The following is a 10665-nucleotide window of genomic DNA, read 5'->3' as shown; positions in this document are numbered from 1 at the left end:
TGGGGACGTGGCGGGTGTGGGGGGTTGTCACAGCTCAAGGGGCTGGGGCCAGGGATGTCAACCAGCCCCCCGCAGTGCCCGGCACACCCCCAGAGGACGACCCTCGGTATTGCCGGCACCTGGTGGGCCCTATGTAAACTTGTCCTGAACAGTTTGCCCCCACAAAATCAGTCTGTTTGCTGGCTCTAGAGGGCTCCTGTAAGTCTGCAGTACAAACTTTGTGCGTCAACCTGGGTGACTTGAAAACCCCAAACTGAGCTGGCTTTCCCAGCACCCCTCCACCTCCTCTCCCTTTTGAAAAGCAATGATTTCAAAGGGACTCTCGTGGGTGAGACGCTCGGGCCACCAGGTGGCGCACCGGCACCACGGCCTCCCGTGTGCCTCCATCCCAGGGCTGGCGCGCGGCCTCTGGACAGAAAGAACGAGGCTACATCCATTTCTGAAACCACCTGGGCGGGAGGCTAGAAACTGCCATGGCCCTAGGGGTCAGAGCTGTGCTTTCAGACCTGGTTCCCTTTCAGGATTGTAAATCCTCATAGCCATGGACTTTCTGCTGGGCGCTGTGCCATGACAAGGCCGCCGTCCTGGGGTGCCTGGTACAATATAGGGTTGGAGATACAGATCCCTTCTGTGCCCAGGTCGGAGAATGGAACCACAGATTCTGCTCGGCTCGTGGCTGTCGGAAGCTCTTTGTAAGGTCAGGTAGATGTAGGGGTCCACTCTTCTCTCCCTCCTTACTAGGCTGCTAACTCTTTTCCTCATAGCGTAACACATGCACATAAGTGCACACATCATGAGCAAACAGCCTGATGAATTTTCATGCAGGGAGCATGCCCTTGTCATCGGCACCGGGGCCAAGAACAGAACCCAGTCATCTCCCCCATCTCCCCTCATATCCCCCAAGGGTAACGCTGCCTTAGTGTTTATTGCCATGGGTTAGTGTGGCCTGTTTTTGAATGTGTGTAAAATGGAATTTTTTTTAAAGGCAAAATTATAAAGATCATAGGAGAAAATTTAGAATATGACTTGAGGTGGGCAGATTTTCTTAGAGCATAACGTTATGATGGTTAATTTTTTAACGTTTATTTTTGAGGGGGTGGGTGGGGAAGGAGCAGAGAGGGAGACACAAAATCTGAAGCAGTTTCCAGGCTCTGAGCTGTCAGCACAGAGCCTGACATGGGACTCAAACTCATGAATGGTGAGATCATGACCTGAGCAGAAGTGAAACACTTAATTGAGCCACGCAGGTGCCCCTGTAATTTTATGTATCCACGTGGGCAGGCAATGATACAACAGCCCAGCTTCCCAGTCCCTCAAATACAGCAAGTTCTTATCTATGTTTATACCAACTGTCCTCTGGTGCCCTACATTCCACACACACATACACACACCCACACCCACAGTGGACTTGGTTAATTCGCACACAAAACTCTCTTCAGGGCTTTTTTTTTTTTTTTTTTTTTTTTTTAAGAGAGAGAGCGCAAGTGGGGGAGGGGCAGAGAGAGAGGGAGACACAGAATCTGAAGCAGGTTCCAGGCTCTGAGCCGTCAGCACAGAACCCAACGCGGGACTTGAACCCATGAACTGTGAGATCACGACCTGAGCTGAAGTCAGATGGCTAACCGACTGAACCACCCAGGCCCCCCTCTTCAGGGCATTTAGTACAGTCGGTAGTTTTTCCTTTACGTATGTGCATTACCTAGTTACCTTCTGCCTAACAAACTACCCCCCCCCCCAACTTAGTGGCTTTGAAACAGCAACATTTGTTATCCCATAGTTTTTGTGGATTAAGAATCCAGGTGCAGCTTAGATAGGCCCTCAGCTTCAGGGTCTCTCAAAGTCTATAATCAAGGTGCCCACTGAGCAGCAGTCATCGGAAGGCATGACTGAGACAGGACCCCCTTCCATGATCATTCATGATGTTGGCAGGATCCAGTAATTTAACAGGCTCTTGCACTGAAGGTCTGCTGACTGTTGGCCGGCGGTCATCCTCAGCCCCTTGCAGTGTGGGCCTCTCCAGCATCTCAGCTTGCTTCGTCAAGCCATACAAGCTGAAAAGGCAATGGAGTTGTGCTAGGAGGACGGAAGTCGGTGTTTTGTAACCCAGTCAGGGAAACGACATCCCATTCCTCTGCCATATTCTGTTTGTTAGAATCAAGTCACCAGGGGCAGCCCAGAGTCAAGGAGGGAATCACACAAAGGCATGGGTACTAGGATGTCGAGATCACGTGGAACCATCTTAGAAATCTGCCCATCGTGAACTGTGAGGACCTAGGGTTCGTTTTATACTCCATTAATGAAAATTTGGGGGGGGGCGCCTGGGTGGCTCAGGTGAGCATCTGACTCTTTGGCTCGGGTCATGACCTCACAGTTGGTGGGGTTTTGCCCCTCGTTTGAGCTGTCAATGCAGAGCCTGTTTGGGGTTTTCAGTCTCCTTCTCTCTCTGCTCCTCCCCCGCTCACACTCTATCTCTCTCTCAAAATAAACAAACATTTAAAAAAGAAATTTAAAATTTTTTAGTTGTGGTGAGATATACATAAAATTAAACGTACCATTTTAACCACTCTTAAGGGCACAGCTCAGCAGCATCAGGCAACACTCACACTGTCATGCAGCCACTCCCACCATCTGTCTCCAGAACTTTCCATCTCCCCAAACTGAGACTCTGTCCCCATGAAACACTGACTCCCCGTTCTTTGTCCCAGCACTGGATCCCACCTTCTACTCTCTGTCTCTGTGGATGGGATTCCTCTAGGGACCCCCTGTGAGTGGAGTCACACAGGACATACCTTCTGTGTCTGTCTTCTGTCACTGCACACAGTGTCCTCTGGGTCTGTCCACACCGTGGCACTCTGTGCTTTATTCTTAGCAGCTCTCTCCATGCCTGGCTCATAGTATGCTGACAAGACTTCAGTAAACAAATGAATACAGTCTTCTCTTTTATAACTCTTATTGCTTTTAAAATTTTTTTAATTATTATTTTAGTATATGTGCTGCCGAAGTGAGCACATAACTCTGGTTGTTTTTATAGGGCAGTGAAACAAGCTTTTTAAAAAAGTATTATCTTCTCTCTGTCTAAAAACTGTCAACAATTCTCAGTCTTCATCTCATTTGGCCTGTTAGCAGCATTGATACAATAACCAAATGATTGTGTTAAAAGATGCTGGATCTGTCACGTCTCTGATCAAAACTGCAACCGCTCCCTATTTCCCTCCAAGGCCTCTTGTGACCCATGTCCTCTTATCCTGTGCTTTGGCCACACTGACATTCTTGCACAGACCTGCCAGGGCCTCCGTATTCTCAGTCCCTTATGTGTGCGACGGTCTGCCTCCATACACCCGCTGGACTAACTTCTCCGTGTTCGCCTTTGCTCAAACATTAAGCATCTCACTTAAAATAGCAACCCATACCCAGCACTTTTGATAGCTCCTCATTGGCCCTTTTATCCCAGGGCACTTGTTACCTTCCGACATAATTCCATTACTTATTATGTTTACTGATGATTTTCTGTGTCTTCTCCTAGAATGTAAGCTCCAAAGTTGGCGGGGTGTGGGGAGGGTGGCGGATCTTGGTTTGTTCACAGATGTTCTTCTACTAGAGGCCCTGGAACACATAGAAGGCAGGGATGTGGACACAGATGAATCTGCGTCTTAAATTGAAGGGAAGGACACCATCGTCGTGGACGCTCAGGGAGAGACAGTCTCCCGTAGCAAATGGTTTCCCATCAATGGCCAAACCTCCCTAGAGCGGGATTCAGCACCAGGCACCCCTGGACAGCTCTGGCAGCCAAGTCGTACGGGAACCATTCCTCTAGGGCTGGAGTTTCCCGCCGGAGGCACCTGCAGGCTGTACCTACCGCTCAGAAACAGGAAACTACTTTCCCATGCCGGTAGGAGAGGTGGCGGGGGTGGCGGGGGGGGGGGGGGGTCCACAGGATGAGTGGCAACCACAGCGGCTAATGGACACGATGCACTCGGCCCGTGGCGCTCGGGGTAGCCAATGAGCAGCGGCGTGGGCGGGGCGTGGGCTGCCGCGCGCGGAGCCGGGGCCGGACAGGAGCACGGCTTGTGGGGTCGAGACCGCGCGGCGGTTGAGCGGCGGGAGGCGCCGGCGGGCGGGCGAGGGCCCGGCGGAGGTGCGTGCGGACAGGGGCCGGGGACCGGGGGCCTGGGTGCCAGGGCGGGGCGTTTCGGGGTCTGGCCGGCTCGGCCGCCCGTTAGCGGAGGCCCGGCTGCGGCCCCGAGGCTGGTTTCCCCCCTGATCGGCGAGGTCTGTCTGTAGTAATTAGCTTTCGAGTCCCCCGGGCAGAGCGCGAGTTGCTCCCTCCCCGGCGGAGCCCTCTCGGCCTCGGCCTCGCCCTCCCCGGGGCCCCCGCTGCAGCGCGGGCACACAAGAGACGCTCGGTGTGTAGTGAGTGAATGAATGAATGCGCCTGTGCTGTCCTGGTCCCACCCCCATCAGCCCCCGGGTTGAGAGCGCACAGCCCCCCTCCCCACCCGCACTGCACAGACCGGGGTATCTGGACACCCGGCAGGGATTTACGCGATGCCCGCCGTCGACCTGACTGTGCAGTGGGTGCTGCTGGGGGGCCCGCCTCCAGCAAGACAGGCTCTCTGCCCGCGCGGAGCTTGCAGCCCTGAGCAAGAGAGCGCATTCAGGGACTCTGAGTTATGCAGTTTCCCGTAGCACAAATAATGCCAGAACTTCATGCCAGGGAAGGGGAGGGAGAGGCCCCTCCATCCGGTGGCATCCGAGCTGAGACCTGAAGACCTCAGTGAAGTGGGGTGTGGGCAGTGAGAGCTGGGAGGTTAGGAGGAAACCAAGGGACAGAGGAGCAGCCAAGGGCCCTCGTACTAACAGTGACGCTTTTGAGTCCAGGGCGATATCTGCTCCACTTGGGTTCGTGGAGTCCTGTAAAGAGGTCCACATGCTTCATTCAGCTCACCTGTTTGCTTGCCAGTGGTTACTGAGCATCTGTTCTGCACCAGGACTCGCGGTGGGTACAAGGCATACAGTTTAGGGCACAGCTCCGCCAGGGGAGGCCCTTCCAAGGCATCCTGGAGGCAGTGACCTAAAAGAAAAAAACATCATCGGGAGGTCAGGGGGAAGACATGTTCCAGGACAAGAGAACAACCCATACAAAGGCCCTGAGGCAGGAACGGGCTAGGCATATTCAAGGCCCACAAAAGCCCATGTGGGGTGAGTGAAGCCGATGGTGCAGGGCCTTCTGTACAGGGTGTGGTGCTTGGTTTCACGTACGGGCAGTGGGAAACCAGTGGAGCAGCACCACCCGATAGAACATTCTGCAGCAATGGAGACGTTCTCTGTCTGCGCTGTCCAGTATGGTGGCGACGGCACTTGTGTGGCTATTAGACACTTGCAGTATGACTGGTGTGACTGAGGAGCCGAATTTTGCCTTTCATTCAGTTCTCCTTAGCTTAAATAGACGCACGTGGCCAGTGACTCCCATACTGGACAGTGCAGCCGTGGATACTCCTGCGGAAGGCAGGGATGCGGGCCAGGCCTGGAACGGAGCAAGGTCCTGGGGGTGATGGGCTTGGTCACTAGAGCTGGGCAGATGATCCAACAGCTGACGCGGTTGCCCCTGGCATTCACAGCGGATGTCCCGAGGCATGAGCCCCCAGCCACGTGGCTGGGCCCAGTAGCACATCGTGGGACGGAAGTGTGCGCCCACACATGGTTTGGCCCTGCGGTGACCGGAGCAGCCTGGGCCACCACCATGATGAAGTTGTTGGTGGCCAAAGTCCTCTGCATGGTGGGCGTGTTCTTCTTCATGCTGCTTGGCTCCCTGCTCCCAGTGAAGATCATCGAGACGGATTTTGAGAAGGCCCATCGCTCAAAAAAGATCCTCTCGCTCTGCAACACCTTCGGAGGCGGGGTCTTTCTGGCCACGTGCTTCAATGCCCTCCTGCCCGCCGTGAGGGAAAAGGTAAGGGGTCCCCGGGGGTAGGCGCCGCCCTTGGCACCTTATGGCCAAGGGTCACTGACGTTTTTTCACTAAAGCCACCAAGCTGGGTGGAGCCTTGACGCTGTAAGAGTGACAGGAAATGGATTTGCTGTGTGACCGCACATTGCTTGCTTCTCTTCTCTGGGCCTTGTCTGGTAAGCCGGGGGTTTGAACTAGACACAGGGTTCCCCGCTGGCGAGCTCACCCGTTGCTACCTGAGCAGACTGCCCACCATGGCCAGCATACACTTTGTCCTGAAGCTGGGAGTTCGGGCCTCTCTTCAACACCTGTATCAGTTAGCTGCTGCTGCCTAACAAGTTAACCGGATACGTGTTTATTATGACAATTTTTGTGGGGCTGGAGTCTGGACACCACATAGCTGGGTCCCCTGCTCCGGGCTCTCTCAGACAGCGTTCCGGGTATCCGTGGGGTGTGGTCTCACCTCAGGGTTTGAGGAGACGGGTCGGTTTCTGAGTTCATGTGGTGGTAAGGCAAGTTCAGCCCTTTCCGGTTGTCAGACCCAGGGGCCTAGTTTCTCCCCGGCTGCTGGCAGAGGATTGCCCTCAGGACTTGGCCACGTGGGCCTCCCCAACACGGCCGCATGTGTCATCAGCAGGCCACAGCCGGTGCCTGCAACTTGGGCGTCCAGAGCTGTGAGTTGACACGTTCCTGTGGCCTTCCGCTGCTAACCTCGTGCTCCTCTGTTCACAGTGTGGGAGACTCACACACTCAGCGTCCAGGGGGGATAAAATCTCAGAGTCCTCAGGCCCAGACTGCTGTGATGGTGCATGTGGCCCTTCCATGGTCCTCCCAGAGCCACTCCATGCCGCACGCCTGCCCACACCTGAGCCTTGGCGGGTCAGGCCCCTCCCCTGCGGCCCCTGGCCAGCCTCAGCTGGCACAGTCACCCTGCAGAGAGCAGTGCTGCACACTGTGGCTTTTGCGTCTGCCTTGTCTTCCTCGATCTGATCTGATCCGTGTTCATCCCTGGGGTGGGGGGTTAGTGCTCCCCACGTGCTGGTGTCTCCCCAGGTGTAGCACACGCAGGCCTCTGTGAGATGTTTGGCAAATGAATGAAGCGGCTTCTCTGCAAAACACGGCCTCTGCTGCAGCGGGGGTTCCCCTGTGGGGGACGACTCTGCCGCCAGGGGACACTGAGTGATGGCAGGTCACTGGGTCAGGGGGTCTCACCTGGGCGTCCTACCCCCAGGGTTACTGGATGATGTCTGGAGACATCTGAGGTCATCACGACTGGCGGAGCTCCTGGCATCAGGTGGGTGGGGCCAGGGATGCTGTTCAACACCCTCTCCCACCTCCCTCTGGTGCCCAGAACGGCCCCCGACAGAGAATGACCTGGCCCCAATGCCAGCACTACCCGTCGCAAGTCGTGACGACCAAAATGTCCTCAGACTTTGCAGGTGTGCCCTGGGGCAGGATAGCCCCCAGTGTGTGTGTGTGTGTGTGTGTTCCCGGGCTGTCACGAAGGCTGTGACAGGAAAGAAAGGGGTGCCACGAGCATAGTTTGGAGCGCCTGGCTCAGGTGGAGCCCTCGGGAATTGCGTGTGCACGTGAGCATTGTGCAGCCGTGAGTGAAAGTGGAGGGGGAGCGGTCCAGACGGCCGACAGCTCACCCTGCAGCCCCCAGGCCGGACCAGCGTGGAGTGCGCACGCACCCTCGTGAGCAGGGGCCACCCGACCCAGCTGTGAGGAGTGGCAGCCTGTTGTAGGCCTGTCTAGTCACGTTTCAGTGACTTAAAATGAAACACGGTTCAACATGCCCGTCCTGCACCGGCCACGCCTAAGGTCCGCATGGGCCACGCGCGGCTAGTGACTTCCGTATCGGTATCAGCACAGACAGAAAGCCTTTCTGTCACTGGAAAGCTCTACTGGACGGGGCTAGCTCGAGGCATCTGCTGGGGTGCAGGTGGATGTCTGAGGAGTCTCCCTCGTTCCCAGCTTGTCCACCCAGGAGGTCGGGGTGCCTTGTGCAAGCAAACCCCACGCAGGCCCCAGGGCTGCAAAGGCCAGTTGCTGTGACCGTGATGGAGGCCAGAAGGCTGAGATCACCGTGTCAGCAGGGCTGGGTCCTTCTGAGACCGTGAGGGAGAATCTGTCCTGTGCCCTTTCCCTGCTTCTGGAGGTTTGTTGGCAATCCTTGGCATTCCTTGACTTGTAGGTACATCACCCCAGTCTCTGCCTCCGTGGTCACATGCCCATCTCCCCGTGTCTCTGTGTGTCCTTTCCTTTTGTGTCTCATAAGGACACTGTTGCTGGACTTAGAGCCCGCCCTGATTTAGGATGATCTCGTCTCAAGATCCTGATGCGTGAGTTTCCTGGGGCTGCCGTAGCCGTGTACCACAGCTCAGACCATGGGCGTTTACTCTTGGTCAGTGGGGAGGCTGGAAGTCCGAGACCAAGATGCCGGCAGGCCTGGGTCCCTCGCAGGCCTCTCTCCTTCCTGCCTCTTCATGTGGTGGTCCCGTGTCTTTCCTGTTCCTGTAAGGACTCCAGTCCTGTCGGCTCAGGGCCCACCCTAACAGCCTCACTGTCACGGAATCGCCTCTCTCCAAGTAGGGTTAGTTTGGAGATTCTGCAGGCTGGGAACCTTTAAGATACGAATCTCTCCGCCGGGAGCACCTTAATTACATCTGCAAAGACCCTTCTTCCGGGGAAGGTCACGTTCTGAGGTTCCACGTGCACGTATCTTTAGGGACCACGGTTCAGCCCCCGACAGCACAGTTAATGTTATTGGGCCGATTTAGTAGATGTCACGAAAAGCCTCACGACCCCCTTTGTAATAGGGTTATTTTTATGTTGTTGTTGCTGTTTTTTCCAAATCTACCAAAGGGTGAGTCCACCTTCCCCCGTTTTTAGCCTCTTGTGTGAACGGGGGGCTTCTGTGCTTTGCTAGCTGATCAGTGAGATCTGGGGACCCTGTTGTGTTGGTGGCGAGTGTCCAGGCCTCCCGCCTCTGAACCCCTCTCCCCCTTCTCCTCCCTCACACATCCTCCGCTCCAGCTCCAGAAGGTTCTGAGTCTCGGGCACATCAGCACCGACTACCCGCTGGCCGAGACCATCGTGATGCTGGGCTTCTTCATGACCGTCTTCCTGGAGCAGCTCATCCTGACGTTCCGCAAGGAGAAGCCGTCCTTCATCGATCTGGAGACCTTCAACGCCGGCTCGGACGCTGGCAGCGACTCGGAGTACGAGAGCCCCTTCATGGGGGGCACGCGGGGCCATGCACTCTACGCGGAGCCCCACCCCCACGCACACGGGCTCAGCGTCCAGGAGCTGTCGCGCTCCAGCCCGCTGCGGCTCCTCAGCCTGGTGTTTGCCCTGTCGGCGCACTCCATCTTCGAGGGCCTGGCCCTGGGCCTGCAGGAGGACGGCGAGAAGGTGGTGAGCCTGTTCGTGGGGGTGGCCGTCCACGAGACGCTGGTGGCTGTGGCCCTGGGCATCAGCATGGCCAGGTGCTCCATGGCCCTGAGGGACGCGGCCAAGCTGGCCGTCACCGTGAGCGCCATGATTCCCCTGGGCATCGGCGTCGGCCTGGGCATCGAGAGCGCACAGGGTGTGCCCAGTAGCGTGGCCTCGGTGCTGCTGCAGGGCCTGGCGGGCGGCACGTTCCTCTTCGTCACCTTCTTTGAGATCCTGGCGAAGGAGCTGGAGGAGAACAGTGACCGTCTGCTCAAAGTCCTCTTCCTGGTGCTGGGTTACGCTGTCCTGGCCGGCATGGTCTTCCTCAAGTGGTGAACTGCCCACCGCCCACCCGCCGGACACAGGCGGTCCCCCAGCCCCCCCGTCACCCAGGCGGGGGTGCTCAGGCCCTGGGCTTCCGCCTGTGCACGGAGGGGCTGCGCCCCAGATCCTATGCCCTGAGCCCGAGGCACCGCGACCACTTTTAAAAATACTGCTCTTATAATTACTTACCAAAGCTGTGTGGCCATGTCGTCCTCTGGCATTGGGATCTGAGGACTCGCACAGGCGCTGGGGCCCGGGCACCCAGAGGGGGTCGGGCTGGGACCCTCCCCTCCCCCGCACACTCCCACCTGTGTACAGGACAGGAATATGGCCTATCTGAGCCACTGAGCCCAGCCGGAGGCTTGAGACTTGCGTCCTCTGCTCCCAGCTGGCTCTGTTCCTAACAGAGGAGCCCGCCAGCCTGGAGCGTCTGACCGGGGATCACAGGGCAGCTCTAACTCCTGCCACCTGACGCCGTGCCTCCTGGGAGACGGGCAGGGTCCTGGGCACCTCAGGACTCCCCTCCTCCCTGCCTTCCTGCGTGCCCCCTCCCACACACCCTTGGTGGGCCGGGTGAGCGTGTGGGTTAAGGGAACAGAGGCCCATGGACCTGAGAGATGCGCAGGTGGGGCCGGGGGCCAGCGTGGCTGGTTGGTTGTCAGTCCTGTCCCCGGAGTGAGACAGACTTCCGTGGGCTATGGGGGCAGGGCCACACGCCATTCACCTTGCCCGACGCACAGACACATGAAGCCAGCACCTGCCTCGGGTGAGTGTGGGGCTGGTGCCAACCCTGGGCGTCACTCCGTGGCAACCTGTTGTCACAGAAGCCCAGAGCCATGCCTCTGGGAACGGAGTCAGGGGTGACAGCCTTTCCCAGCGGATTCCGCGTGTCTGGCTTGAAGCCGCCAGAGGTGCTACAGGAGGGAGGGCGGGCCCGTGGCCAGGCCGGGTGCTGG

At 57.2% G+C, this 10665-nt stretch overlaps 1 protein-coding gene and 1 long non-coding RNA gene across 4 annotated transcripts; one reads left to right on the top strand and one right to left on the bottom strand.

The window, feature by feature from the left end:
- Positions 1-1465: 1465 nt before the first annotated feature.
- Positions 1466-3791, bottom strand: LOC109260822 (uncharacterized). The gene is made up of 3 exons (XR_002077164.2): positions 3464-3791; positions 2790-2899; positions 1466-2051 (listed from the first exon to the last, which is right to left on the bottom strand). It is a non-coding gene; the product is annotated as an uncharacterized LOC109260822 (long non-coding RNA).
- On the top strand, positions 3781-9902 carry SLC39A3 (solute carrier family 39 member 3). Of its 3 annotated transcripts, XM_019439275.2 has the most exons (4): positions 4020-4135; positions 4879-4996; positions 5619-5950; positions 8987-9902. In XM_019439275.2, exons 3-4 carry the CDS (start codon positions 5741-5743, stop codon positions 9719-9721), a joined length of 945 nt encoding a protein of 314 aa, XP_019294820.1. In that variant the 5' UTR covers positions 4020-4135; positions 4879-4996; positions 5619-5740; the 3' UTR covers positions 9722-9902. The 3 variants fall into 3 exon arrangements, with proteins under 3 accessions (XP_019294822.1, XP_019294819.1, XP_019294820.1); XM_019439277.2 differs by lacking the exons at positions 4020-4135; positions 4879-4996 and adding an exon at positions 3781-3889; XM_019439274.2 differs by lacking the exon at positions 4879-4996 and having other exon boundaries at positions 3931-4135.
- Positions 9903-10665: the final 763 nt, after the last annotated feature.

This window comes from Panthera pardus, unplaced genomic scaffold (genome assembly GCF_024362965.1).
Source record: "Panthera pardus isolate Hobbes unplaced genomic scaffold, ASM2436296v1 HiC_scaffold_8, whole genome shotgun sequence".
Lineage (NCBI taxonomy): Eukaryota > Metazoa > Chordata > Mammalia > Carnivora > Felidae > Panthera > Panthera pardus.
Note: the sequence above shows the minus strand (reverse complement) of the source record. Positions and strands in the feature narration are given on the sequence as shown.